A 26,035-nucleotide genomic window follows, 5' to 3' on the forward strand; every position below is an offset into this window, starting at 1 on the left:
GGGTACCAATGTATGTAAACCTGACACCTATAGAGAGGGAATAAACAGTATAGATGCGAAGTGGAATGATGTAAACAGGAAGCCACACTCATCATATTAAACCAAGTTCATTTTTATTTTGCTTCCTTTATACTGTCCTGGTAATAATTTTTCATGTAATCAAGCACAGTATTACTGCAATTGTCATGAGAAAGTGAAGGGATCAATGCTTGGAAGGGTAATAATACATGATAGGGTCTGGAACTTAGTAAGTAGTCCCCTATAAGAAAAGATTTGAGAACTGCTCGTATATGGAATAAAGTTCATCACCAAGGAGCCAAATGGTCTAGATAGTTTTCACTATGAAACTAAATTATACTGAAGGGAGAAGAAATTGTGACAAACAGCTTAAGCCAAAGACTGAGTGGGCTTTTCCAGCCTCTACTTGTATAATACTACAGGGAACCTGGGTCTTGCCAGCTCTCAGATCTGGCAGCTGATTCAGCCCTTGCATTAAGCCAACAGAATGGTAACCTCAGTGATTTAGGTAAAAATATTAAGTATTTAATTCCTTACACGAATGCCCAAACAATGTGCTGTTTAGAACACTATGTATCGGTAGGCAAAGGATCAAAACGGAGAATTTAGTTACTTATTAATTTTCATCCCATGTTCTAAATGAGAATAGACAAGTAATAGATATGTATATGTTTTATTGATTTGTTTTATAAATAACAAACATAACCTTTACAGTATGCCAGTGGAATGTTAGCCAGTGATTTTCTGTGTGCTAACACACACAAAGCATTTGAAAGTCCACAGTAGTTTTTGGTATGTTTTGCTATATATTCCCTGATAACCAAGGGCTGTAAGAAGATCAATCTGCTATCAGATGAACCTTGTAAAATCAGAGGGCAAACAAAATGCTAGAGTGAAAAAACCCCAACAAAACTCAGTCAGTGTGTTGACTTTATTAATACTTCTCATGAGTCATATGCAAACCTATTGTTCTAAATAATCAGTTTCCATCCTTCCATCTGGGGGAAATTTTTACTCTTCGTTCATTAAGCACCATGTAAATATGTGGCACTATATAAATGTTCATAGTGCCTGGATACTATGGTGATGACCATTTTAGGCATTTGTCTAATACAGAGGTCGGCAACGTTCGGCACGCGGCTTGCCAGGGTAAGCACCCTGGCGGGCTGGGCCAGTTTATTTACCTGCTGACGCGGCAGGTTTGGCCAATCGCGGCCCCCACTGGCCGCGGTTCACCGTCCCGGGCCAATGGGGGCGGCAAGAAGCGGCGCGGGCGAGCGATGTGCTGGCCGCGGCTTCTCGCCGCCCCCATTGGCCCGGGATGGCGAACCTCGGCCAGTGGGGGCCGTGATCGGCCGAACCTACTGCGTCAGCAGGTAAATAAATTGGCCCAGCCCGCCAGGGTGCTTACCCTGGCAAGCCGCGTGCCGAACGTTGCCGACCCCTGGTCTAATAGTTACTGATATCAGTGAAAAGTAAATTAAAACATGAATGATGGTTAGCACCATAGTATGCTAATATAAAAATGTTATACACATGTGTTTTTTTGTGATGAGTTATGCAGCTGAGCAATACATAGACTCAACCTGTTTCAAAAAATAAATAAAAATCCAAGTGTGACTAATTACTTGTCAGTGTTGTGGGAAATGGCCATAGCAGAGACACAGTGACGGTTGTATGGCAGAGTCTAATAGCACTGCTGGGAGGTTTCTGCAAGAAAGTGATATGCAGTCAGGGGATTTTATGTGGTTATGGTTTTGGTTTGTTTTTTCTCATTTGCAGGAACATGTGCCTACCTGGCTTCAGAACACTCACATTTATAGCTGGCCAAAAAATAAGAACAACATCTTGTTGCGGTTACTGAGAGAAGAAGAATATGTTGCTCCTCCAGTAGGACCTTTGCCTACACTCCAGGTTGTGCCATTATGAACAGTTTTACAGAAAGTGCATGACAAGTAATTGTAAAAGGCTGATGTTGGCAGGGAGCCAGGACTTTTCCAGGTGGCCCTTTCTGGTGATGGAAGATTCTCTTTCTGCTAAAGGAGTTGTCTTGGGTAATTCACACTCAGTTCTCTCACTTTTCCACTGCATCAAACATCTCTTTCTGAAGCTGAGCAGACATAATTCCTCTCTCAATTCTTAAACACATTGCAAATGGAAAAAATGTCCAATTTTATTTTTTATTGATGTTTCTAATATTCCTTTACTAGTCTGCCACACAGCATGTAATTACTGTAAATGATGTTGCAATTAGTGTAAAACAATTCCGCCTTCCTGTTTACTGAGTGTTTCTTTTGTTGTTATCCAGATGTTCTTGTATATTACAGTGCTCTCAAACAATGGAATAGACAATAAACTATATTTGCTTTTTGTAAAACTGTTTTATTTATTGCTGGGGAGAAATAAATGAGGCTTTATGGTGTTTTGGGAGCAACCTTAAAGGACTGGCGACTGTTCAGTAATACAGCTTTTACTCAAACAGATTATCTTGCACTGAATTTGATAAGAGAGCTTGTGACTCTGGCAGACCACGTGCCAGCTCATGGCAAGATCTCAGACCTCACTGAACCATGCAAAGATGGAAACCAGTCTGGCTTACCTGTGAGTTAGTATAGTTAAAATAGAGAGACAAGGTGAGTGAGGTAATACCTTTTATTGGACCAACTTCTGTTGGTGAGAGAGACAAGCTTTTGAGCTGTACAGAGCTCTTCTTCATATCTGGGAAACGTAATCAGAGTGTCACAGCTAAATTCAAGATTGAACAGGTAGTTTAGCATAGCATGTATTGAACGCTGTTAGATCTTGTATTTAGCTCTGACGCTCTTGAGTACTTTTTCCAGACTTGAAGAAGAGCTCTGTGTAGCTTGAAAGCTTGTCCCTCCCACCAACAGAAGTTGATCCAACAAAAGATATTACCTCATCCGCCTTGTCTCTGTAATGTCCTCAGAACAACAGGGCTATAACAGCACTGCATACAACAATGGAAGATACAGTTAAAGTAGATATTAATGTTATAAGAGTGGGTTTGGTGTCTAGACCCTATGAACAGTGTAGGATGCTGCATGTATTGATCTCACTTATAACCTCTGTAGCCAACGGTATAAAGTTATATTGAGTGTTTTCACTGTAAACCTCTGTAATTGTATAACTCACCAAACAGGAAAAGAAGCATTAATTAAGGTATAGTGCTCATCCTGCACACAAGATGTCCCACTGAAGCCAAATGAGCCATTGTGTAGCATCAAAGGACAGAGACCTTGTTGATTGCATTCCTCAGTCCCTCCAGGAAGGGAAGGCCTGCACTTGAACTCATCTCATTAGTTTGGAATCTGAGGTGAAGGAGATAAAAATCTCTGACAGGGAGACACTGGTCTCTTTCATGCTGTCTGGACTCCGAGGGGCAAAGATTTCTAAACCTAAGCAAGAGATCCCTGTGCTGCTTGGCATGGGTCAGACCTAAAGGATATACACAGGTACTTATTGTAGAAGCTTATGTTACCTTTTTAAATTTTAAGGCTGTAAGTATGTGTATGTTTTTGTGTGTGTGTATTTCATGTTTTAACCCTGTAAATAACTCTCATTTCTTTTCTTAGTTAATAAATCTTTAATTAGTTTATTACAGGACTGGCTACAGGCATTGTCTTCAGTTTGAGATCTGAGTATAATTGGCCTGGGGTAAGTGACTGGTCCTTTTGGGACTGGGAGTAACCTGAATATTGTTGTGATTTTTGGTGTAAGTGATCATCTATCACATAGTCCAGCTTGCCTGGGTGGCAAGTTAGACTGGAATGCCCAAGGGGGCTGTCTCCATGGTAAGAGTGCTGTAGCACTTTAGGAGTTCACACCTGTTATTGAGTTGGTGAAATCTTATTATAGAAACATAGAACCAGTTTGGGATTTCCACCCTGCTTTTTGACAGTCTGCTCTAAGGTTGACACTCATGGACATGAGCCACAGCAGCCAGCATGACAGAGCCCTTTTAGATCCCAAGTCACCAAAGTGCTACTCTCTTACAGTATAGTCCCTAACAAACACCTACTGTATTCTACAATAATATTCCACAACACTACAGCTTAATATGTTTTTAGTTATTACCATAGAATGCTACAATATTTTTACAATGGGCTTTAGCTTTGCTGCTGCTCTTTAACCCTTATTACAACAAGAACATTTTTACAAAAGGTAGATTGTGCCAAACCAACCTGATCTCCTTCTTTGAGAAGGTAACAGGTTTTTTAGACAAAGGAAACGCAGTGAATCTAATTTACCTCGATTGAGGCATTAATAATTCCCCACATGGGGAATTATTAGTTAAATTGGAAAAGATGGGGATCAATATGAAAATTTTAAGGTAGAAAAGGAACTGGTTAAAGGGGAGACTACAACGGGTCATACTGAAAGGTGAACTGTCAGGCTGGAAGGAGGTTACTAGTGGAGTTCCTCAGGGATTGATTTTGAGACCAATCTTATTTAATCCTTTTATTACTGACCTTGGCACAAAAAGTGGGAGTGTGCTAATAAAGTTTGTGGATGACGCAAAGCTGGGAGGTATTGCCAATACAGAGAAGGACTGGAATATCATACAGGAAGATCTGGATGACCTTGTAAACTGGAGTAATAGTATGAAATTTAATAGTGAAAAGTGCAAGGCCATGCATTTAGGGATTAATAACAAGAATTTTTGTTATAAGTTGGGGACTCATCAGTTGGAAGTAACAGAGGAGGAGAAGGACCTCAGAGTATTGGTTGATCACAGGATGACTATGAACCACTAATGTGATATGGCCATGAAAAAAGCTAATGCGGTCTTGGGATGCATCAGGCGAGGTATTTCCAGTAGAAATAAGGAAGTGTTAGTACTGTTATACAAGGCACTGATGAGACCTCATCTGGAATACTGTGTGCATGTTTAAGAAGGATGAATTCAAACTGGAACAGGTACAGAGAAGGGCTACTAGGATGGTCCGAGGAATGGAAAACCTGTCTTATGAAAACAGACTCAAAGAGCTTGGCTTGTTTAGCTTAACCAAAAGAAGGCTGAGGGGAGATATGATTGCTTTCTATAAATATATCAGAGGGATAAATACCAGGGAGGGAGAGGAACTATTTAAGCTCAGTACCAATGTGGAAACAAGAACAAATGAATATAACCTGGCCATCAGGAAGTTTAGACTTGAAGTTAGACAAAGGTTTCTAACCATCAGAGGAGTGAAGTTCTGGAACAGCCTTCCAAAGGGAGCAGTGGGGGCAAAAGAGATATCTGGCTTCAAGACTAAGCTTGACAAGTTTATGAAGGGGATGGTATGATGGGATAGCCTAATTTTGGCAATTAATTGATCTTTGACTATTAGCGGTAAATACGCCCAATGGCCTGTGATGGGATGTTAGATGGGGTGGGATCTGAGTTACTACAGAGAATTCTTTCCTGGGTGTCTGGCTGGTGAGTCTTGCCCACATGCTCAGGGTTTAGCTGATAGCCATATTTGGGGTCGGGAAGGAATTTTCCTCCAGGGCAGATTGGCAGAGGCCCTGGGGGTTTTTCACCTTCCTCTGCAGCGTGGGGAACGGGTCACTTGCTGGAGGATTCTCTGCACCTTGAAGTCTTTAAACCATGATTTCAGACATAGGTTAGGGGTTTATTACAGGAATGGGTGGGTGAGATTCTTTGGCTTGCGTTATGCAGGTCAGACTAGACGATCATAATGGTCCTTTCTGACCTTAAAGTCTATGACTCTAAGAACGTGACAAAGAACAGTCGCTATTCTGCAACGCTGTGCTAGCCCAGAGACACAACTTTACAATCCCACCACTTGTAAGACTTAGTGAGCCATAAAATAGTCTAAGAAAATATGGAGGGTTGGCACCTAGAGAATCTACCTAATATGAGATCAACAAAAACTACAGGGTTTTTTAAAGATATAAAAAATATGTTGGAGGAGTGGTTGTTTATTTTTTTACTCAGTAAGCCTCACTGACGTAACAGCTGGGATGCTATTCAACTTGAATGGTCAAAGCCTATAGCCCTTACTCTTTTGAATAGTCTCGTAAGGGCTCCAAGAACAAGCCCAGAATCAGCTATAGTTAAGGCTATGATTTAGTCACAGGTATTTTTAGTAAAAGGCATGGACAGGTCACGGGCAATAAACAAAAATTCACACCTGTGACCTGTCTATGACTTTTACTATATACCCCTGACTAAATCTTAACTGGATGGGGATGCCGCTCTGGGGGGCGGAGGGGATGCTGCTCTGGGTGTGGAAGGCTCAGGGGCCAGCAGCACTGCTGGGGGCTACCAAGGCCAGCAGCACCAGCTGCTGGGGGCCACCAAGCAGCAGCTGCTCTGGCTGCCCCCTGGGCCACCCACCCGCCACTGCTCCTGCTGCCCCCAGGACTGCTGCTCAGGCAGCCCTGGGGTCAGCCACATCAGCTGCTGCAGAAGTCACGGAGGTTGCAGAAAGTCACGGAATCCATTACTTTTGTGACCTCTGTGACAGACATGGAATCCTAGCTATAGACATTGCAAATACTTTTGCATGATCCTCCTCAAGTTTATTATTCAATATTATAGAGTGATTTCCAAAATTAGCTTCACAAAAGCTTTTGGGCAGACTAACAATGAAATCTGTTTAACCAAAAAGCTGATATTCCTTTCACACTGGGTAAAATATTTAATTGCCCTTCCAAGGAGATGCAGGTTGGCAGGGCCGGCCTTGCTGTGTGCATGAGAAGCAGTCCGAAATGGAGCTGCAAGATGAGGGCCTGTAATGCAAATATATCTAAAGCAGATTTTCTTTGTAGGGGCTCTTACATAAAGAATTCTATCTAACTAAGTGCAGGGTCAGTGCAAGGATGTTTCACGCCCTAGGCAAAACTTCCACCTTGCGCCCTCCCCCCTCCCCGAGCCCTGTGGCAGCTTCCCCCCCCACCCTGAGAGCTCCCCCGAGGCAGCTCCCCACCCCCTTCCGCCCTGAGGTGCTCCCCCACGGCAGTTCCCCATCCCCCCCCCCACCCTGAGGCGCCCCCCCCCCGCGGCAGCTCCCCACTCCCCCCTGGCCCAGGGAGCCGTGCGGCAGCTCCCCACCCCAGCTCACCTCTGCTCCATCCCCTCCCCAAGCCCTGCGGCAGCTCTCCACTCCCCCCCACCCTGAGGCACCTCCCCCACGGCAGCCCCCCCCTCCGCCCTGAGGCGCCTCCCCCATGGCAGTTTCCCCCCCCTTCCCGGGGAGCCGTGCAGCAGCTCCCCACCTCTGCTCCACCCACTCCCCGAGCCCTGCGGCAGCTCCCTGGCCCCCCCCCCATAACACTGATAGAGAGATATGCACAAATGGTTGCCCCCCTCCCCCAGGTATTAATACATACTCTGGGTTAATTAATAAGTAAAAAGTGATTTTATTAAATACAGAAAGTAGGATTTACATGGTTCCAAGTAGTAACAGACAGAACAAAGTGAATTACCAAATAAAATAAAATAAAACATGAAAATCTAAGCCTAATACAGGAATAAAACTGAATATAGATAAAATCTCACCTCAGAGATGTTTCAATAAGTTTATTTCACAGACTGTACGCCTTCCTAGTCTGGGCACAATCCTTTCACCTGGTACAGCCCTTGTTCCAGCTCAGGTGGTAGCTAGGGGATTTCTTATGATGGCTCCCCACTTTTCTCTGTTCCATCCACTTATATATCTTTTGCATAAGGTGGGAATCCTTTCTCCCTCTGAGTTCCCACCTCCCATTTCTCAATGGAAAAGCACTAGTTCAGGTGACATGATCACATGTCACTGTAAGACTTCATTACCCACTTGCCAGTACACAGTATACAGGAAGACTCACAAGTAAAACAGAGCCATCTACAGACAATTGTCCTGGTTAATAGGAGCCATCAAGATTCCAAACCTCCATTAATGGCCCACACTTTGCATAATTACAATAGGCCCTCAGAGTTATATTTTATATTTCTAGTTTTAGATACAAGAGTGACACATTTATACAAATAGGATGACCACACTCAGTAGATTATAAGCTTTGTAATCATACCTTACACGAGACCTTTTGCATGAAGCATATTCCAGTTACATTATATTCATACTCATCAGCATACTTTCATAAAATCATATAGAGTGCAACGTCACACTAGGTTAAGGGGGAAATAAGATACTCCCATTATCTGCTATTACAGGATTCCTTAAACTAGCAGATAAAAGCATAACAAGATTCAGTTGCAGGCAGCTGAAGCCCGGTAATTTAAAAATGGAAATAACTGTTAAAAATTTGTATCTTGACAATTAGAACAGATTACTGAGGTGGTGGTAGATTCTTCATCATTTGTGGTACATCTACACTGCAATGAAACGTGCTGCTGGCCTGTGTCTGCTGACTCGAGTTCACAGGGATTGGGCTGCAGGGTTATAAAGTTGCAGTATAGGCATTCAGGCTTGGACTGGAGCCTGGGTTCACAGGAGACTCCTGTCAGGGGGAAGACCCCAGAGCCTGGGTTCAAGCCTGAATCAACTGACCTGGGTCAGCCGTGGGTGTTTAATTGCAGTGTAGATATATCCTCGGGGTATGTCTATACTGCAATGTAAACCCAGGGTTCAAAAACAGGCTCAAGCCTAAACTGTCTTCCATCTACACACAAGTCATACTAACCCAGGGCTCGGACCCAGGGTCCCAGGTACCAACAGGGGTGGAGGGTCTGAGCTTGAGTCAAACCAGGATCCAGGGCTCAAGCCTTATAGCTTTGGAGTATAGATGCAGTCCCACTGGATTTGTGCACTGGGAATCCACCAAAAGTATCCCACAATTCCATGGGCTGACTTTCTTTGGCCTCTGGACAGTCACATTTGGGGGACAGTCAAGCTTTCCCACACTGCACTACTAACAAAGGGCTAGAGCAGCCACATTTTGGGAGGGTGCTAGGAAGTCTGGGGTGTGGGTGCAATGTAGACACTATAGCCTCAGGTTGGGAGCCAGGGTTCGACAGTTCCTAACATGGAGTTACAAATGTGTGTAGACACTCCAGGCCTAGGTTAACAAACTTGGAGTTGGCTAACTCAAGTTTTTCTAAACCTGGTCTTACATTGCAGTGTAGACATACCCTTGGCATCTTTAAAACAAGACTAGATGTCTTTCTAAAAGACATTCTCCAGTTCAACCACAATTTGTTGATCTTGGGTGAAATTCTATGGCCTGTTTTATGCCAGGAGGTCAGACCAGATGATCATAATGGTCTTTTCTGTCCTTAAAATGTATTAAAATAATATCTTACTGGAAACAATACCATTGGGGAGAGGCAGAAAGGATCAGGGTCTAGGAAGCACAAGGAGCTCAATCCCTTTATTCAGACACTTTCTCATTGATTCCATTTCAAATAACAATTCCCAAGCTTTGTTGATCTTTAAATTAGTTAGAGCATTCTAGAAGGATACAAACCACGATGATGAGGGCATTGTGATGAGGAAACAGCTTGTGAGCAGTCCCCCTGTCACGGAGTGTGGGGGGACACAAGGCACTGCACCCCCGGCTTCCTGCGATTCACCATGACTCTCAGCCAGCCAGTAAAGCAGAAGGTTTATTCAGACAACAGGAATACAGTCCAAGACAGGTCTTGCAGGCACAGACAACAGGACCCCCCCCCCCCACAATTAGGTGCATCTTGGGGTCCCAGGGTACCACAGCCCCCTTGGGAGGTCAGAGCCCCGTCTGCCTCCCAGCCATTCCTCCAGCCAGCCCCCAACTCTCTCTCTCCACCATCTCCTCCCCCTCCCCTTTGTTCAGTTTCCCGGGCCAAGGTGTCACCTGGCCTCTAACCCCTTCCTGGGTTCTCATGTTACATCCTCAGGTATTCTCCCTCCCGGCCAGTCTCCCATCCCCCAATGCAGACCATCCTAGCCACACTCCCCTGCCTTCCCAGCCAACACTCCCCACTCAGCATTCAAAGACCACATACCACATTAAGAACAGTCCCAGTTCGTCACACCCCCTTAAAGATATTTATTAATATAGAGAAATGGTAGGACTTGTGAAAAGGGAGAGAAAGGAGGAGAAAAACAATGAAAGAATAGAAAGGATAGAGAAAAGTAAGAGAAAGAAACAGTAGATAAGAGGAAAGGAAAAGACAGACAAAATATACTGAGACTATTTAAAAATTAAACATTTTACATTAAATAATATAAAGGAAATGGGTTAGAGGACAAAAGACTGAGACATAGAAGGGAAGAAAAATGAATGAGAGCAAGCATTAAAAGTTTATTTGCAGCCAAAATCTAAGTAAATTATTAACTATATATGTAAATAGCATAGTAACATATATAGCCATTCCATATGTAAATAAGTACATTTCCCAAGAGTCTGGCATTATTGTCTAGCAGAAACTGAGATACAGGTAATGAAGGGGATGAAAGGCACCTCTTAAACATTTACAACTGTTTTATGTCTGAGTTTGCTTATCAGACCAGCTAGTAGGATTCAGGGGGGGGGGGGGGGGGAGTATGCATTGTCCCTGTAATCAAGATATAGATGAAGGCATGAGGGCTTATTTGCTACCAATTTAACCTGGTGATGGGTGTAATATAAGAGTATAAATAAAATTAGCTGTGAAAGAAGTAACTCTCTTCTCCTGTTATAAGTTTCAAGAAACTCAAATTACACTACTGGGATGAGCCTTTGATACAAGTCACCAGCACTTAACAAAATCTTAGTGCAGTGGTTCTAGTCCATAGCTAATCTCCAGTGAGGATACTTTACAGCCATTCTGATAAAAAGCCAAGCCAATAAGAGCTCATATGAAAAAGTATTTGAAAATTCTTGTTGATGGTCCTTCCCATAACTGCCAGTTTCCCCCGTAGGCTTTTTAACCTTCCAGGTTTCTTTTGTACTATTTAACAAAACAAAGAAGCAAAGATTCTGTAACCTGCCTGGACAGACAGCAAGATAAACTACCAAGCCTGCTCATTAGAGCAGCTTGCCTGAAAAGCACCATTGTTAGCAGCCTGCCCTTCCTTATCTCTCTATCTGCAAACTGGGTGAAGGCAAAGGAGAACCAGGAATGTTAATAAGGATGACTACTACAGGCAGCAGCAAACTTCAAAAAGGAGTTCAAAGGAAAAACAGTCCATAGGTCAGTGCTACACAAATGAGACATATTGATGGAGGGAGAAGAGAAATTACTATTATTATCACACTTCCATGTTATTGGGTTAAAGCTTCTGGAAAAGCTAGGGCAAGTACCTCATCTTGAAAGGAAACAAAGCTGTAAGGCCTTGAAGTGCAAAGAGTTTACCATGGTAACAGATGAAAATGAGCCTCCAATAGTTACCTAGCACTCAACAGACAGAACAGGTGTATGTTATCTTTCAAAATAAACATCCATGTTTCATCCCCTGGCTTTATTACAAAAGGGATAGACTTTTTTCTCCCTTCACTTAGAGGAGTCTGGTTACCTGGAGGAGTCTGCCATTGTTTAATAACCAAAGGCTGTTGTTTGGGAAATGTAACCAGCTTTCTAAAGACAGCTCCTTTTGAAGTTTCCAGTTTAAATTGATATTGTAACTATTGTAGGATAATGCTTTCATAATACAGTAGCACTGACACAAACTGGATTTGCAGCATAGATGGAACCCTAACAGCTTCCTAAATCATGCTCCAGGTCTTTGTAAATTCAAGTCTGTTGTATAAGTCAGGAATGTGGTTAAAATATGGTTCAGCACTATCTCCACTGCAAGACCGCCCTCTATTTAAACCACGTCAGCAGCCTATTGTGTTGTAACAGGTCCCTTCTAGACAGTCATTGTTACAGTGATAAATGGGAACTTCACAAATATTTATGCTAAACTTTCTAAGATCTCTCTGAAATCTTATTCACCTCTTCTGAAGACACTTGTCTTGTCTAACTAATGCAATGACCATAAAGAGAACAGAACCAAGCACTACATTTGCATTGAAACAATTATTGCCAGCAGGTTGTAGCACATTTTCTCTGCCCACTGGGAACAGAAGTATTTTTTGTTTGAGGACAATGTTGTTGTAGACTACCCACAACACGGCTAATTTATTTTGAATTAATATACTTAAATATTTTTATTCTTTGGAGCTTGACTTTTTTTCTTTTTTTAAAGTAGCTCATCCCAAAAACAGCAGCATTGATGGGGTTTGTTAGAGCTAACTATTACTTTTACTTGGACTGACACATAGTCGCTGTGATGCATCCATACTATTTTCATCATGTTAAAGTCTGCTAAATATAATGCTTTGAGACTGCCATATCTGGGTGAGAGGCATCACAGTGATGTAAAAATTTCAGCCTTGAGAGTTTAAGCAAGAGACTGAGTGCTGAAGTGTGCTATGAAAAAGCCTGCAGTCTTCCAAGTGCTTTTGATAAGTTGAAGAGATTTAATAAGAAACACTTTTTAAAAGTCTGATATTGGGTGTGGGGGAGATGATACGTTAAAGAGCATTTCATTTTTAGGCCACCTCACTTAATCCAGCCCAGGTTGGTAGTGACCAAAAGTCATTACAATCTGATGGCTGTATGGTGGCCGATGTGAAATGAGTTATTGACCAGTTAATTTCTCAGTGCACATGACACACACACAAAACTTATCACAACAACTTCCTGCTCTATAACTTTCCTGGGATGGGGTATACAACCCCTCATAGCAGTAAGGAAAGGGTTAAATGGCTACTCTGGGACCCACCCACCACATCTCCAAAGTATGCACAGCTTGCAAGAGGAACTCAAAAAGAGAACAAGCCAGTTCAGTAGGCTGCAGACAGTGGAGGTGAACTGATCTACACCCTGAGAGCCTGGGAAGAAGAGCACTGCAGGAGCACACAGGGAAGAGACTGGTGATTTTCAGAAGGCCTGAAACTTTATCTTTGATTCCAGGTATTTAATGACACTATACCCATTGGGAAAGAAGGTACTGGTGGGAAGTGATCCAGGAGACAGCTTTATAACACTTTGGTGCAAGACTTAGCTGCTTTACACTGGGTCCTGTGTTGGAACCTAGTGGCGAGGGTAAGCCCAGATTCCCCTATAGAGGGTGCCAAAGGTCAAAGCCTTCCCCTGATTTGGAGAGTCCAGAGGAGAGAAGGCCCTAAGGACAGAAGGGTCAAGATCCTGAGAACTCAACCTGGGGGGAGCCATCTCACCTAACTCAGAGGGCAACCCCATTGCTGCAGTCTATATATCCCAAAAGGGGCAGACGTAAACATGTGATCTGCCTGAGGGCTGAGTCACAGAAGGGATGGACCACCGCAGACATAGGTGCTGAAACTAGGCGTGCGGGAGGTGTGGCAACAACTCCTGGCTTGAAGTGGTTTCCATCATATACAGGGTTTATAGTTTGGTTCAATGGCTCTCAGCACCCCCACTATAATTGTTCCAGCATCCCTGATCACAGGACCAGAGGGACCATCAACAGAGGGGCACCAGGAAAGAAGAGAACCTGCCACAGTATGCTCGGCCACTGGGCGATGCTTGCCGTGAGTGAACTCTTTAACACTTCCTTGAAAAGAGATGTAGAGCAGAGACTAAGCACTAATTTCAAGGTTGTTATTCACAAGTAATAGTTTCTTGACCAAGGACTCATCATGTTTTAGGGTCACTGGCAACTTGTCTTCTTTAAGGAAGCCAGACTATCCCTATCACTAATAAGCACAGACACTCAATACTGGCTTTCAACAAGTGTGGTCCAATATATAGAGCACTTCTTATCATGGAGTCAGGCAGTACAGGTATATGGACAACACCAAGGCTGGCTGCCTTTCAGAGGGGTGAGGCAGTCTCTTCAAACAGCCATAGTGGTAACTGAGGCCTTGTCTACACTACGAGAGTAGTTCGATTTTACTTAAATCGAATATTTGGAATCGATATTGCAAAGTCGAACGTGTGTGTCCACACTAAGGACAGTAATTCGACTTTGTGAGTCCACACTAACGGGGAAAGCGTCGACATTGGAAGCGGTGCACTGTGGGCAGCTATCCCACAGTTCCCGCAGTCCCCGCTGCCCATTGGAATTCTGGGTCGAGCCACCAATGCCTTCTGGGTAAAAAAATGTGTCGAGGGTGCTTTTGGGTAACTGTCGTCATCCATCCATCACTCACTCCCGCCCTCCCTCCCTCCCTGAAAGCGCCGGCGGGAAATCATTTCGCGCACTTTTCAAGTCATTGACAGCGCGGACGCCACAGCACTGTGAGCATGGAGCCCGCTGCAACCATCGCTGCAGTTGTGGCCGCTCTCAACGCCTCGCAGCTTATCATACAGGTTGCCCTGAGGCAGATGCAGAAAAGTCAGGCGAGGAGGCTACGTCAACGCGGTGATGGCCTGAAGTGTGAGAGTAGCACAGACCTCTCAGAAAGCAGGGGACCCAGCGCCGAGGACATCACGGTGGCAATGGGTCATGTTGATGCCGTGGAACGGCGATTCTGGGCACGGGAAACAAGCACTGAGTGGTGGGACCGCATAGTGCTGCAGGTCTGGGATGAATCACAGTGGCTGCGAAACTTCCGCATGCGGAAGGGAACTTTCCTTGAACTTTGTGAGTTGCTGTCCCCTGCCCTGAAGCGCAATGACACCCGGATGCGACCAGCCCTGACTGTCCATAAGCGAGTGGCCATAGCCCTCTGGAAGCTTGCAACGCCTGACAGCTACCGGTCAGTCGCGAGCCAGTTTGGGGTGGGCAAATCTACCGTGGGGGTTGTTGTGATGCAAGTAGCCAAGGCAATCGTTGATGTACTGCTGCCAAAGGTAGTGACCCTGGGAAACGTGGAGGCGATCATAGATGGCTTCGCAGCGATGGGATTCCCAAACTGCGGTGGGGCCATAGATGGAACTCACATCCCTATTCTGGCACCGGACCACCAAGCCACCCAGTACATTAACCGAAAGGGCTATTTTTCCATGGTGCTGCAAGCACTGGTGGACCACAGGGGACGTTTTACCAACATCTACGTGGGATGGCCGGGCAAGGTTCATGACGCTCGTGTTTTCAGGAACTCTGGTCTGTTTAGACGGCTGCAGCAAGGTATTTACTTCCCGGACCACAAAATAACTGTTGGGGATGTGCAGATGCCTATAGTCATCCTCGGGGACCCAGCCTACCCGCTAATGCCCTGGCTCATGAAGCCCTATACAGGTGCCCTGGACACTGAAAAAGAACTCTTCAACTACCGGCTGAGCAAGTGCAGAATGGTGGTGGAGTGTGCTTTTGGACGTCTCAAGGGGAGATGGAGAAGCTTGATGACTCGCTGTGATCTCAGCGAAACCAATATCCCCATTGTTATAGCAGCTTGCTGTGTGCTCCACAATCTCTGTGAGAGCAAGGGGGAGACCTTTATGGCGGGGTGGGAGGTTGAGGAAATTAGCCTGGCTGCTGATTACTCACAGCCAGACAGCCGGGCGATTAGAAGAGACCAGCGGGAAGCGCTGTGCATCCGGGAGGCTTTGAAAGCAAAGTTCCTGAGTGAGCAGGGTAACCTGTGACTTTCTAATTTTGTGTACAGAGAAGCCTTCACCCCACTTCCAACACACGTTTCAAAATAAAAATAGTTCTACTTTGTTAAAGCACACCGTTTTCTGTAATACTGTTTTCGCGGGAATTTTTTAAAACTGGGACGCAGACTGTGGTGCGGAGCGGGTGTAGTGTAGTCGCGCGAATGCAGCTTCTAAACTGAAGGACTGACAGGCTCCGGTGCGGTGGGATGGTTCTTTCAACGGAGCCTGTCACCCCTCCTGATAGGGACTGTGTGTATGGGGGTACTATGTGACTTTGTGGCGGGGGGGGACGCTTACAGATCCCCTGCTGTGTGGCTCTGTGATCCTGCCTAAGGACCGCCGCTTCAGATCTCTAACTGCCCTCCCGTGCCACAAAGTCACAGAGCAACCCACCTCCCACCACATAACATGAAAAGAACCTCCCAGACTAACCAGGGTAAGTAGTCACTGCATCACTGCACTATGTATGTGCCCTGCTGCTGTGCCTGCCCCCGACTATGTACCCTGCCAAAGGTGACTGTCCTGTCCAATTACCAACCCCCTTTCCCCCCCTCCTCCAAAAGAACATGATGGAAACAGTAGTTAACAGAAACATATTTTTTATTAACAACTACACAGGGGACTGGGAAGTGAAACTTGGACGGGGGCTTGTGTCAGGCGGGAAGGAAAGAACTTGTCAAACTTTGGGGACTGAGAGCCTTCTGCTGCTCGAGCTCTCTGCAGGGGTGCAGTGAGAGTTAGCAGGGACTCTGCCGCCTCTCCTTCTGTGCACTTTGGGTGAAGGGAGTATGGGACTTGGTGGCGGGGGAGGGCGGTTAGAGATGGACTGCAGCGGGGCTCTGTCCTCCTGCCTCCGTTCCTGCAGAACATCCACAAGGCGCCGGAGCGTGTCCGTTTGCTCCCTCAGTAGTCCAAGCAGGGTTTGAGTCGCCTGCTGGTCTTCCTGACGCCACCTCTCCTCCCGATCCATGTTGGCTTGGTGCATTTGGGACAAGTTCTCCCGCCACTGGGTCTGCTGTGCTGCCTGTGCTCTGGAGCAGGCTATAAGCTCGGAGAACATGTCCTCCCGTGTCCTCTTCTTCTTATGCCTAATCCTCCCTAGCCTCTGGGAGTGTGATGACAGGCTAGGTTGTGAGACAGTCGCAGATGGGGCTGTGGGAATGGGAAAAAGGGAGTGAATTCCTCAGAAACATAAATGTAGTTGTGAACAAAGAACATAGTCTTTCTCTGTGAACAGGACCATGCACAGCACCTATCACATGCGCACTCAGCACAAGGTCGAATTCTCGGCCTTCGCATTCACTGTCTGTGGTTTTGCAGAGCACTTTTGAGAACCCTGTCAGGACAACGGAATTTCTGTTGCAGGCAGACATGGTAAGCCGTAGATTCGTGGCAGCTTAAAACTTTAATATTAGCAATGGCCTCATTTCACATTGAAATCAATGTCGGTCCCTGCTGCCAGCAATCCGGCAAGCAGGAAGTTTGCTCCTGTCCCACACCCTCGCGGCTGTCCCCGGGAACGATCCCTTTCGGCTGACCCTTTCCCGCCTCCACCGCGTGGCTGCAAACCAGCCAACACTAATAACATTCCCCTACCTCATTCAAAGCAGGTCTTCATGAGCGACATCACCCTCATGAGGATCTCTGAGAGCGACAGACAGAGAATGCTCCGGGAAAGCCTCCAAAGACCAGGGCCGTATGCCGCCATGCTGTGCCAAGCAATGATTCCGGAGTACTTGCTAGTCTCGTGGCGCGGCAACGTGTCCTACTACGGAGGACCCAATAAGGCCGCTCTCCCCAAGAACCTAATGCAGCGGATTTCAAATTACCTGCAGGAGAGCTTCCTTGAGATGTCCCAGGAGGATTTCTGCTCCATCCCCGGACATATAGACCGCATCTTACTGTAGCTGCAGTAGCAGGGACTACACAGTAGAGCGGCTTGGGCAGGACAATCATGCAAAACCGGACATTGCTAGATTTTTTTGAAATACTTGCACTGCCCATGACTGAACCGTTAAGTTATTCAAAGTAATCATGAGAAACCCATTTTTTACATTGTTAATAATCATGTTCTGTTACAAATAAATGTTTAGATGTTTACAACACTTACTGGATGATCCTTCACCAGATTCTGTGTCCGGGGTAACGGCTGGGGAGGGTTGGTAGGGGATCTCTGTAAGGGTGATGAAGAGATCCTGGCTGTCGGGGAAATCAGCGTTGTGAGCGCTGTCGACTGCCTCGTCCTCCTCATCTCCTTCCTCATCTTCCCCGTCCGCTAACATGTCCGAGGATCCGGCCGTGGACACTATCCCATCCTCAGAGTCCACAGTCAGTGGTGGGGTAGTGGTGGCGGCCGCACCGAGGATGGAATGCAGTGCCTCGTAGAAACGGGATGTCTGGGGATGGGATCCGGAGCGTCCGTTTGCCTCTTTGGTCTTCTGGTAGCCTTGCCTCAGCTCCTTGATTTTCACGCGGCACTGCGTTACATCCCGGCTGTATCCTCTCTCTGCCATGTCTTTAGAGATCTTCTCATAGATCTTTGCATTCCGTCTTTTGGATCGCAGCTCGGAAAGCACGGACTCATCGCCCCACACAGCGATGAGATCCAAGACTTCCCGATCAGTCCATGCTGGGGCCCTCTTTCTATTCTGAGATTGCACTGCCATCAGTGCTGGAGAGCTCTGCATCGTTGCCAGTGCTGCTGAGCTCGCCACGATGTCCAGACAGGAAATGAGATTCAAACTGGCCAGACAGGAAAAGGAATTCAAATTCAAATTTTCCCGGGGCTTTTCCTGTGTGGCTGGTCAGAGCATCCGAGCTCGTACTGCTGTCCAGAGCGTCAACAGAGTGGTGCACTGTGGGATAGCTCCCGGAGCTATTAACGTCGATTTCCATCCACACCTAGCCTAATTCGACATGGCCATGTCGAATTTAGCGCTACTCCCCTCGTCGGGGAGGAGTACAGAAGTCGAATTAAAGAGACCTCTATGTCGAACTAAATACCTTCGCGGTGTGGACGGGTGCAGGGTTAATTCGATGTAACGGCGCTAACTTCGACATAAACGCCTAGTGTAGACCAGGCCTGAGAAGATGGCTATATGGCTCATGTTGAGGAGGTGAGAGAGAGTAAGGATATTATACAGGAATGGGGTATTGGCCACATGGGGCAAAGGGGCAGAGATGCCCAGGATGCGTATATTAATCCTTACTACATAGTGGAAGGAGGAAAAAGAAGGAATTTAGTGTTCACCACTCCTGAAGGGAAGAGGAATGCAATGGAAAAGGGGTATTTTCTTAGAGCTTGCCTACACAGTTATTGTAGTGCTATATCGGTTTAGGTAAAGCAGTGCAATGCCCTAGAGCAGACACAGTTTTACTGGTATAAAGATGTTTATATTGGTATAGCAATAAGCTATAGACTTATAAAGTATAGACCTATGACAGTATGAGGATTAGCTGCCCTGGTATGACATGTTTTAATTAGAAATATTCACTATTGAAAACACATAACATTAGTTCCGTACCTTCCAGTAACACTAATTAAACACTAAACCCATGCATCAAGTTGAGAATATTCCCATTCCTTTACACAACTGGCTGGGAATAGGAAAAACTAATATGTGAGACTGAAAATCCTGGCCAGTTTGGGAACTGGCACCAGAGACAAAGGTTTCACTCGATCACTCAAATAAACATCTGAGCCATAGAGTGAGTGTCAAGAACTGCAGCCTCATTCATCCAAGCTACAACAGAGAAAAAACAGGAGGCCCATCATGTCTGCTTCCTTTTTGGTTCCATTTGCCTATATTTCTCAACCGCACACATTCCCCTTCTTTAATGTTTTATCTACTTTCCTCTTGAACTGATTGATGTCCCTTGTTGCAATGGCAATTTCCTGTACACAGAACTGTTAATCTGGAGACTCAGGTTTGAGTATCTAGCCTCTGATCCTACTCCCTATTTGTCCACACCACAAAAATCATAGTTTAATCTGCTCAGAAAGTTTTAAGATAGGGAAAGCAGGAAGTGTTGCTTATCAGGCTGTGGTGGGGAAGCCTGCATAGAGCATCACTGCATTATTGTTGAGCCAAGACCCTGTTAGTCCCCTAACTTTCATGAGTAGTATATTCATCCAAACTTTAAAAAGCCAGCATATAGAAAGGTAACTTAGAGAGGACACTGGCAGTGTGAAGAAGTTACAGTTATCTTTATCAGAAAGATACTGATTACATCAATGCAGACACTGAGGTTACATCAGTTGGCGAGCTCAGCAAATGTTCTGCACGTTACCTAGGATATTGCACACTGAGCTGAGTTCATCAAAGGATGCACAACAGCAATCATGCTACCTGATCTGAATGTGAACTGAGTAGTGTCTATGTACATTGAAAATAAAGAGATGCAGCTTGTACAAACACAAGTAGCGTGCGTAGGCATATTTAGCTTGTCACGCAGGAGTTTAAGTACCTCAAACCTTACCACATACCAGGATTCAGCAGGCTTTAAAAGGATTTCTTGGCAACCCAAAGTAAGTATCATTTAACAGCATACATAACTGTAACTCCAGTTTTGACTCCTTTATTTTTTATATGCTTGTATTAGTTAATTTTCTTCAGTATCATTAGTGTGTAGCAGAAACTAGTTGCATAGCACCATCGTTATGCATGGCACTTTACAGAACAAAATAAGATGACAAGGCCATTCTCCTGAAGAGTTTTTAATCCAACTATATATTGATTTGAGATTCCTTACTAAAAGCATTTGCAAATTATCTGTTGCTTCTTTGTAAGTGGTTCTTTTTTGTGTGTGGACTTCCTTTCTCTGTATCTAATTTGGATGGGGGATAATGAACTTCCTGTGTCATATGCTGCAGGACAAGGAACTTCACTGTATCCTGACCAAGGAAGAGTATATCAGTAAATAGTTTATAAGGGAGCTCTGAAGAATCTTGTTAGAAAGACTTATTCTCCCAGTTCCATTTGTTTGATGAAGTACATCATGTGATAAATGCATATAATGAACTTCTTCAGATGCTGCCAGTGAGAAACCCAGCAGCTAAAATGCCGAGTCCCATGGCATCACTGTGTGCATAACAAACTGATTACGTGAATGAAAAGATCATGCAATTCAAAGGATTCTTCTCCTTCCACACTATACAGCACACCAGTGTTATAAGATTTTCTGTGCTGACCCCAACTAAAATATTCTGAGTATGAAATCCAGTTCCGTCCAGTGCAGTTTTCCTCCCATGACTTAACACTTCATTAGGACATCCAGATCTCATTTCTCAAAAAATACCAACTTGCAAAAAGATTTCCTAGTGAAACATTTATTCATGTTTCTAAATGTTTCATTTCTGTTGAAAAAAACTGAGCACAAATTCAGTGTTATAAGGTCAGTTTTTGTTTTTTAAACAAAAAATAATTTAAAAGGCTTCTGGTATGAAATGTATTTCACCCACAACATAAGTGTTACATTTGTGAGATCAAAGGTCAACTCATTAATAAGAAGCCCTTCCCAACTCCTGGCTGTAGAACCCATGGTCATTTTAACATAGCAATATATGATATGCTTTGTCCTGCCCATGCCCCTCTACATTCACAATGCTTCTAATGCTCAGTCTGAGAACCTTTAATAACTCTAGAGAATTGCACTATTGCAATTTTCATTAGTGTGAGTGAACTAGTACAAGCTACAATGGTGCAATGTAGCGGTTCTCAAACGTCATTGCACCGTGACCCCCTTCTGACAATAAAAATTACTACGCGACCCCCGGAGTTGGGACTGAAGACGGACCCCGACAGCCCCACCGCCCGTGGTCCACTGCCCAGGGCAGGGGGGCCAAAGCTGAAGATCAAGGACTTCTGTCCTGGGAGGGGTGCATGTAACCTTAGCCCTGAGTGGTGGGACTCAGGCTTCAGCTTCAGCCCCAGGCAGTGGGGCTTGGGCTTGGGCTTCGGCCCTGGGCCCCAGCAAATTTAACACCAGCAGTGGCGACCCCATTAAAATGGGATTGTGACCCACTTGGGGGTGCCAACCCAGCGTTTGAGAACCCCTGGTGCAATGCATTCACAGCTGCCATCCTATTTTTAAGGGTAACAGAGTGCACTGCTCCCACACCCAGCACTGCATCTATCTCACAATTCCCAGCATAGCTCCCAGAAATACATGCATAATGTATGTGACATAAAATAAATGTGTGACACAAAGGAGCGTTGGCAAGAGACGCATCATTATTTCCTGATCCCAGCATTCTGACATAAATCAGGGTTACATGAACCTAAGAGCCTTGCGATCTGACACAGCACAGTGTCCACTCATTCCTTTTACAATGGATAATATATATTTGCAGTTTTTCACATTTTTGATTGATTCCAATAACTGGTTGATGCTGTCTATAAGAAAGGTGACCATTTATATCCTGGGTTCTCAACCTTTTTCTTTCTGAGGTCTCTCCTTCCCCCCGCCCCCAACATGCTATAAAGGCTCCATGGCCCATCTGTGCCACAACTGTTTTTCTGCATAGCTAGTGGATTAAAAGTCAGGGCCAGTGTTAGGGGGTAGCAAGTAGGGCAATTGCCCAGGGTCCCACACCACAAGGGCCCCAGTGAAATAAAGTTACTCGGGCTTTGGTTTCAGCAGCGAGGCTGAGGCGCCAGCTTTCTGCCCTGGGCCCCAGCAAGTCTAATGCCGGCTCTGCTCTCTGGTTTATTTTGGCAGCCCCCCCTCCAAACCTGCTTGTAGCCCCCTCATAGGCTGGTTGAGAACCACCGATTTATATCACTGTTGTTACCACTATTACACAATTTCCATACGTATTGTACAAAGTATGTCATGTAAGGCAAAGATTCTCAACCTTTCCAAACTACTGTACCCCTGTCAGGAGGCTGATTTATCTTGCGTACCCCAAGTGTCACCTCACTTAAAATCTACTTGCTTACAAAATCAGACATAAAAATACAAAAGTGTTGCAGGACACTATTACTGAAAAATTGCTAACTTTCTTATTTTTACCATATAGTTATAAAATAAGTAATTTAGAATATAAATATTGTACTTACATTTCCAGTTTTTCACTTGTGAGCCTTGTCTGAAGTCTGAGCCCCACCGCCTGGAGCAGAAGCATGTAACTTAGCTTTGTGGTGCCCTCAACGGTGCAGGGCCCCAGGCAATTGCCCTGCTTGCCACCCCTAATGTCAGCCCTGCACTTGCAATCTACCTAAAGTTGTCCACCACCTGCCCGGGGAATCGCAACCCCCACGTTGAGAAACATTAATATAGGTGAGTTCAGTATCAGAGGGGTAGCCGTGTTAGTCTGAATCTGTAAAAAGCAACAGAGGGTCCTGTGGCACCTTTAAGACTAACTGAAGTATTGGGAGCATAAGCTTTCGTGGGTAAGAACCTCACTTCTTCAGATGCAAGTACAGGTGAGTTCAATACCCCCTGGAAGACCTCTGTCTACCCCCTAGTTGAGAACGACTGATATATCAATGGAAAAGTTACGATTTGCTAGGTATGATTATTCTGTTTATATGCATGTATCATCTTTGTATCTGAGATTATGAATACTGGCTATGTATATTTATCTTAAACCCGTGTTGTATGCCTGGGTGACACCTTCCCCCCCCCCCCATATAGATTTACGCCAGGGGTAGACAGCCATGTATTGATGGTCCATTAAGAACACTCAGCTCTCACAGCGGGCCATTGATGAAACTCATCCTGTCTAGTAGGTCTTCCTGTGGATGCCCCAGACAGCAATTAGCCAATGGCCACCCCCTGTGATTCCGCAAAACATGAAAGGGCATGTGATATGCTCATGTGACCCTGAACTACTCCATCTTGTGCAAGTAAATTTCCATACACGGGGCTGTGGACTTTGTTTGGGACAGTACATTTCCATGCACATGGCAAAGGATATAAAAAGATAGCCAAGACACCTCCATTTTGTCTCTCTCCTGTTCTAATTCTCTGGACTGTGGATATACAACTAAAAGGAGTATCTTGAACTATGGACAGTGGACCTTCCAATCTTTTGGAAGTTACCAAAGAGACATTTGCAAGCCAGCAGTCTATTCCATCACTGCTACAGACCTGATATAAGGACTTTGCAATTATTTGTATGTATATAATCTATTAACCATTTATAACTCTCTTCTTTTCTTTTATTAATAAATCTTTAGTTAGTTTATTAAGGATTGGCTGACAGCATGATATTTGGAAAAGAGCTGAAATACATATTGACCTGAGATAAGTTTCTGATCCTTTGGGATTAGTAAGAACCTCACATATGGTGAATTAGGCTTTCAATAACCCCTCACTATTTTAGACCTGTTTGTCTGGATAGGAGCCAACAGCTGGAAGGGGGGGATTGTGTTTGGCTTCTGGTTAACCAGTGTGGTACTACAGAAGCACTTTTGTTGGTGAATCTAATTATAAACAACCCGTTTTGGGGGATTGTCTGCCTAATTCTTGCAGTCTGCCCTGATATGGCATTCTCAGTGTGGTCCATCCCAGATACCTAGTCACAAACTGCTTTAAACTGTTCTGTGTTGTACAATAATCTGCACATGCATCAAAGGGAAGAGGCTATGCCCTGACACTTGCATGTGTCATGGTGGAAAGTCAACAGCTTCAGCTGCACATGCTGCTGACATCTTTGGGTATGGTCCGCTGCAGGGGTTGTGAGAGATGTGTGGACTGGTGCACTGGTGAGGTATGTGGATTTGCTTTGAGGGCTGAAAGCAGGGAAGGGCAGGGTTTACCTTCCTATGTATGGATTAACTAATAAGATTTTTTTTCCTTTTCCAGATCTCAGGATTTTGGGAAATGCTGCTGAGATGGCATATGGACAGCCATGCCAACTCCCAAAAAAGTGAATCCTTTGTATGTCCAGGTCTCTCAGTGTCTATATTGACTAACCAATTATTTTGTTGTTGTTGTTGTTCTTTATGATGTTTAGGTGAATATCTTAAAAATAATTGTTCAGGTCACAAATGCATATTTTGAAAACATATAAAGTAGTTTATTTTGCATTGTTTTTTCATGTCTTTTGCTGCTTTGGGGGTTGGGATGCCAGAAGTGTAGGAACAAAGCAGAGCTGATAACGCAGAATACCATGTCATATGCTCTCAGGCCTGCATGCAGCCAGTAGGTGAGTGGCTTGACAGGCAACAGAGTGAGTGCTCTTACCTGACTACTGTCACTGAAGGGAGAGCGAGAGCAATGTGCGATCACACTCGGTGAACTCCTTGCACCTTGCATTTCCTACCTACTCTGGAACTACAGTGGTGCAGAATGACTCAGTAGCTGATGAAACAGTGCTTAGCCTTGCTCAGAGCAACTGCAATCATAGCTGTGATGTGAACAGCTGTGTGTCCTTGCAAGCAGTCGTGCGTGGACACAAGAGGTTTTATAAGCATGCTATGGGCACAATGGTGTTCACAATGCCCAAATGCTGTTGCATAGATAAGATGGGATGAAGATGGGATAGTCCTCAGTTTTACATATGGAAGGAATGACCAGCAATGGGTGACTGAGTCACAGAAGAAAACTCGATTTGTTAGATGGATCAGAATTTTAGTATAATCCAAGTTTTCAAAAAAACTGACTTTCTTACCTACCCATCAGAATATTTTAAAGCTTTACAGGGTTCCACGTTTGTTGTGTCTCACTGAATTCTTAGCAAATGTGCTCCGCTTACCAAAAAAAAAAAAAAAAATTTTCTGACTCCCAGCCCTACAAACTAAACCTGGGATTTGAGAATCATGATGGATTTTAACTTTCCCAGACACTAATTAACAGTCATAGAGTTCCTGCAGGTCATGTTATTTCTTCAATTCCACCTGAACATTGAAGATTAATGGGATTGCACAGGTGTAACTGAAGAAATAATATGAAGACAATCGGCTTGCACAAAATTAAATAAAAACATAATGTGGTCTCCAGTGATAATGATGTGTGAGAAAGAAGGGACCCAGCTTGATTCTTTTGCTGCCCAGGATGAGTTTGCAAGGCTAGCAGTTAGAAAAAACATCTTAATTGTCAACTAAGCAAATTTGATATGAAATCGGGGCGACACAATAACTGTGGAATTTCACAATGCTGTTAGAATGACTCTTAAGAGAAGAAATAAACTTTAATTCTATAATCTAATGTAAACTTGGCCCCTGAATGTCACTGTTTCCACTTTAAAAGGACAGTCTTATGGAAGATGTTGTTTCATAGTTCTTACTAAATTATGAAGTTTTGAAACTGTACTTTATTCCTTTCCCAAATGTTACCCCTCTATTGCAGAGACTCTTTAGTTTGGTGTCACAGGTTACTTAGAGACGTTGGGCCTGCTGTTGGGTTGTAGGAGGGTTTTGTTTTTCTTTTTTAAAACAATCAAGGAAGCATTTTTGGTAGCTATATTCTTGCAGTCAAACCTATCCTCAAAACAGCCATATAAAATTACTATTCATGAGTTTAGCAAGACAAATATAAGGGTGAGGACCAGTGGGTCACATTTTGGAGAAAGAT

The 26,035-nt window shown here is 44.5% G+C and overlaps 1 protein-coding gene and 2 long non-coding RNA genes across 7 annotated transcripts in view; 2 read left to right on the forward strand and 1 right to left on the reverse strand.

Annotated features, from left to right (window-relative positions):
• TRAF3IP2 (TRAF3 interacting protein 2) overlaps nt 1-2,395 on the forward strand; it is a 38,131-nt gene extending 35,736 nt beyond the window's left edge. For all 5 annotated transcript variants that reach the window (XM_034765853.1, XM_034765852.1, XM_034765854.1 and 2 more), the window contains one exon: nt 1,801-2,395. In XM_034765853.1, coding sequence (XP_034621744.1) covers nt 1,801-1,947 — 147 coding nt within the window. In that variant the 3' untranslated portion in view covers nt 1,948-2,395. The remainder of the gene's footprint in view (nt 1-1,800) is intronic.
• The window catches only part of LOC117875021, an 84,747-nt gene that overhangs the window by 47,806 nt on the left and 10,906 nt on the right, over nt 1-26,035 (reverse strand). The gene's annotated exons all lie outside the window — the stretch shown is intronic.
• On the forward strand, nt 12,775-24,421 carry LOC117875022. Its single transcript, XR_004645166.1, has 3 exons — nt 12,775-12,904; nt 13,407-13,503; nt 24,326-24,421. It is a non-coding gene; the product is annotated as an uncharacterized LOC117875022 (long non-coding RNA).

The sequence above is a fragment of the Trachemys scripta genome, chromosome 3 (genome assembly GCF_013100865.1).
Source record: "Trachemys scripta elegans isolate TJP31775 chromosome 3, CAS_Tse_1.0, whole genome shotgun sequence".
Taxonomy (NCBI): domain Eukaryota; kingdom Metazoa; phylum Chordata; order Testudines; family Emydidae; genus Trachemys; species Trachemys scripta.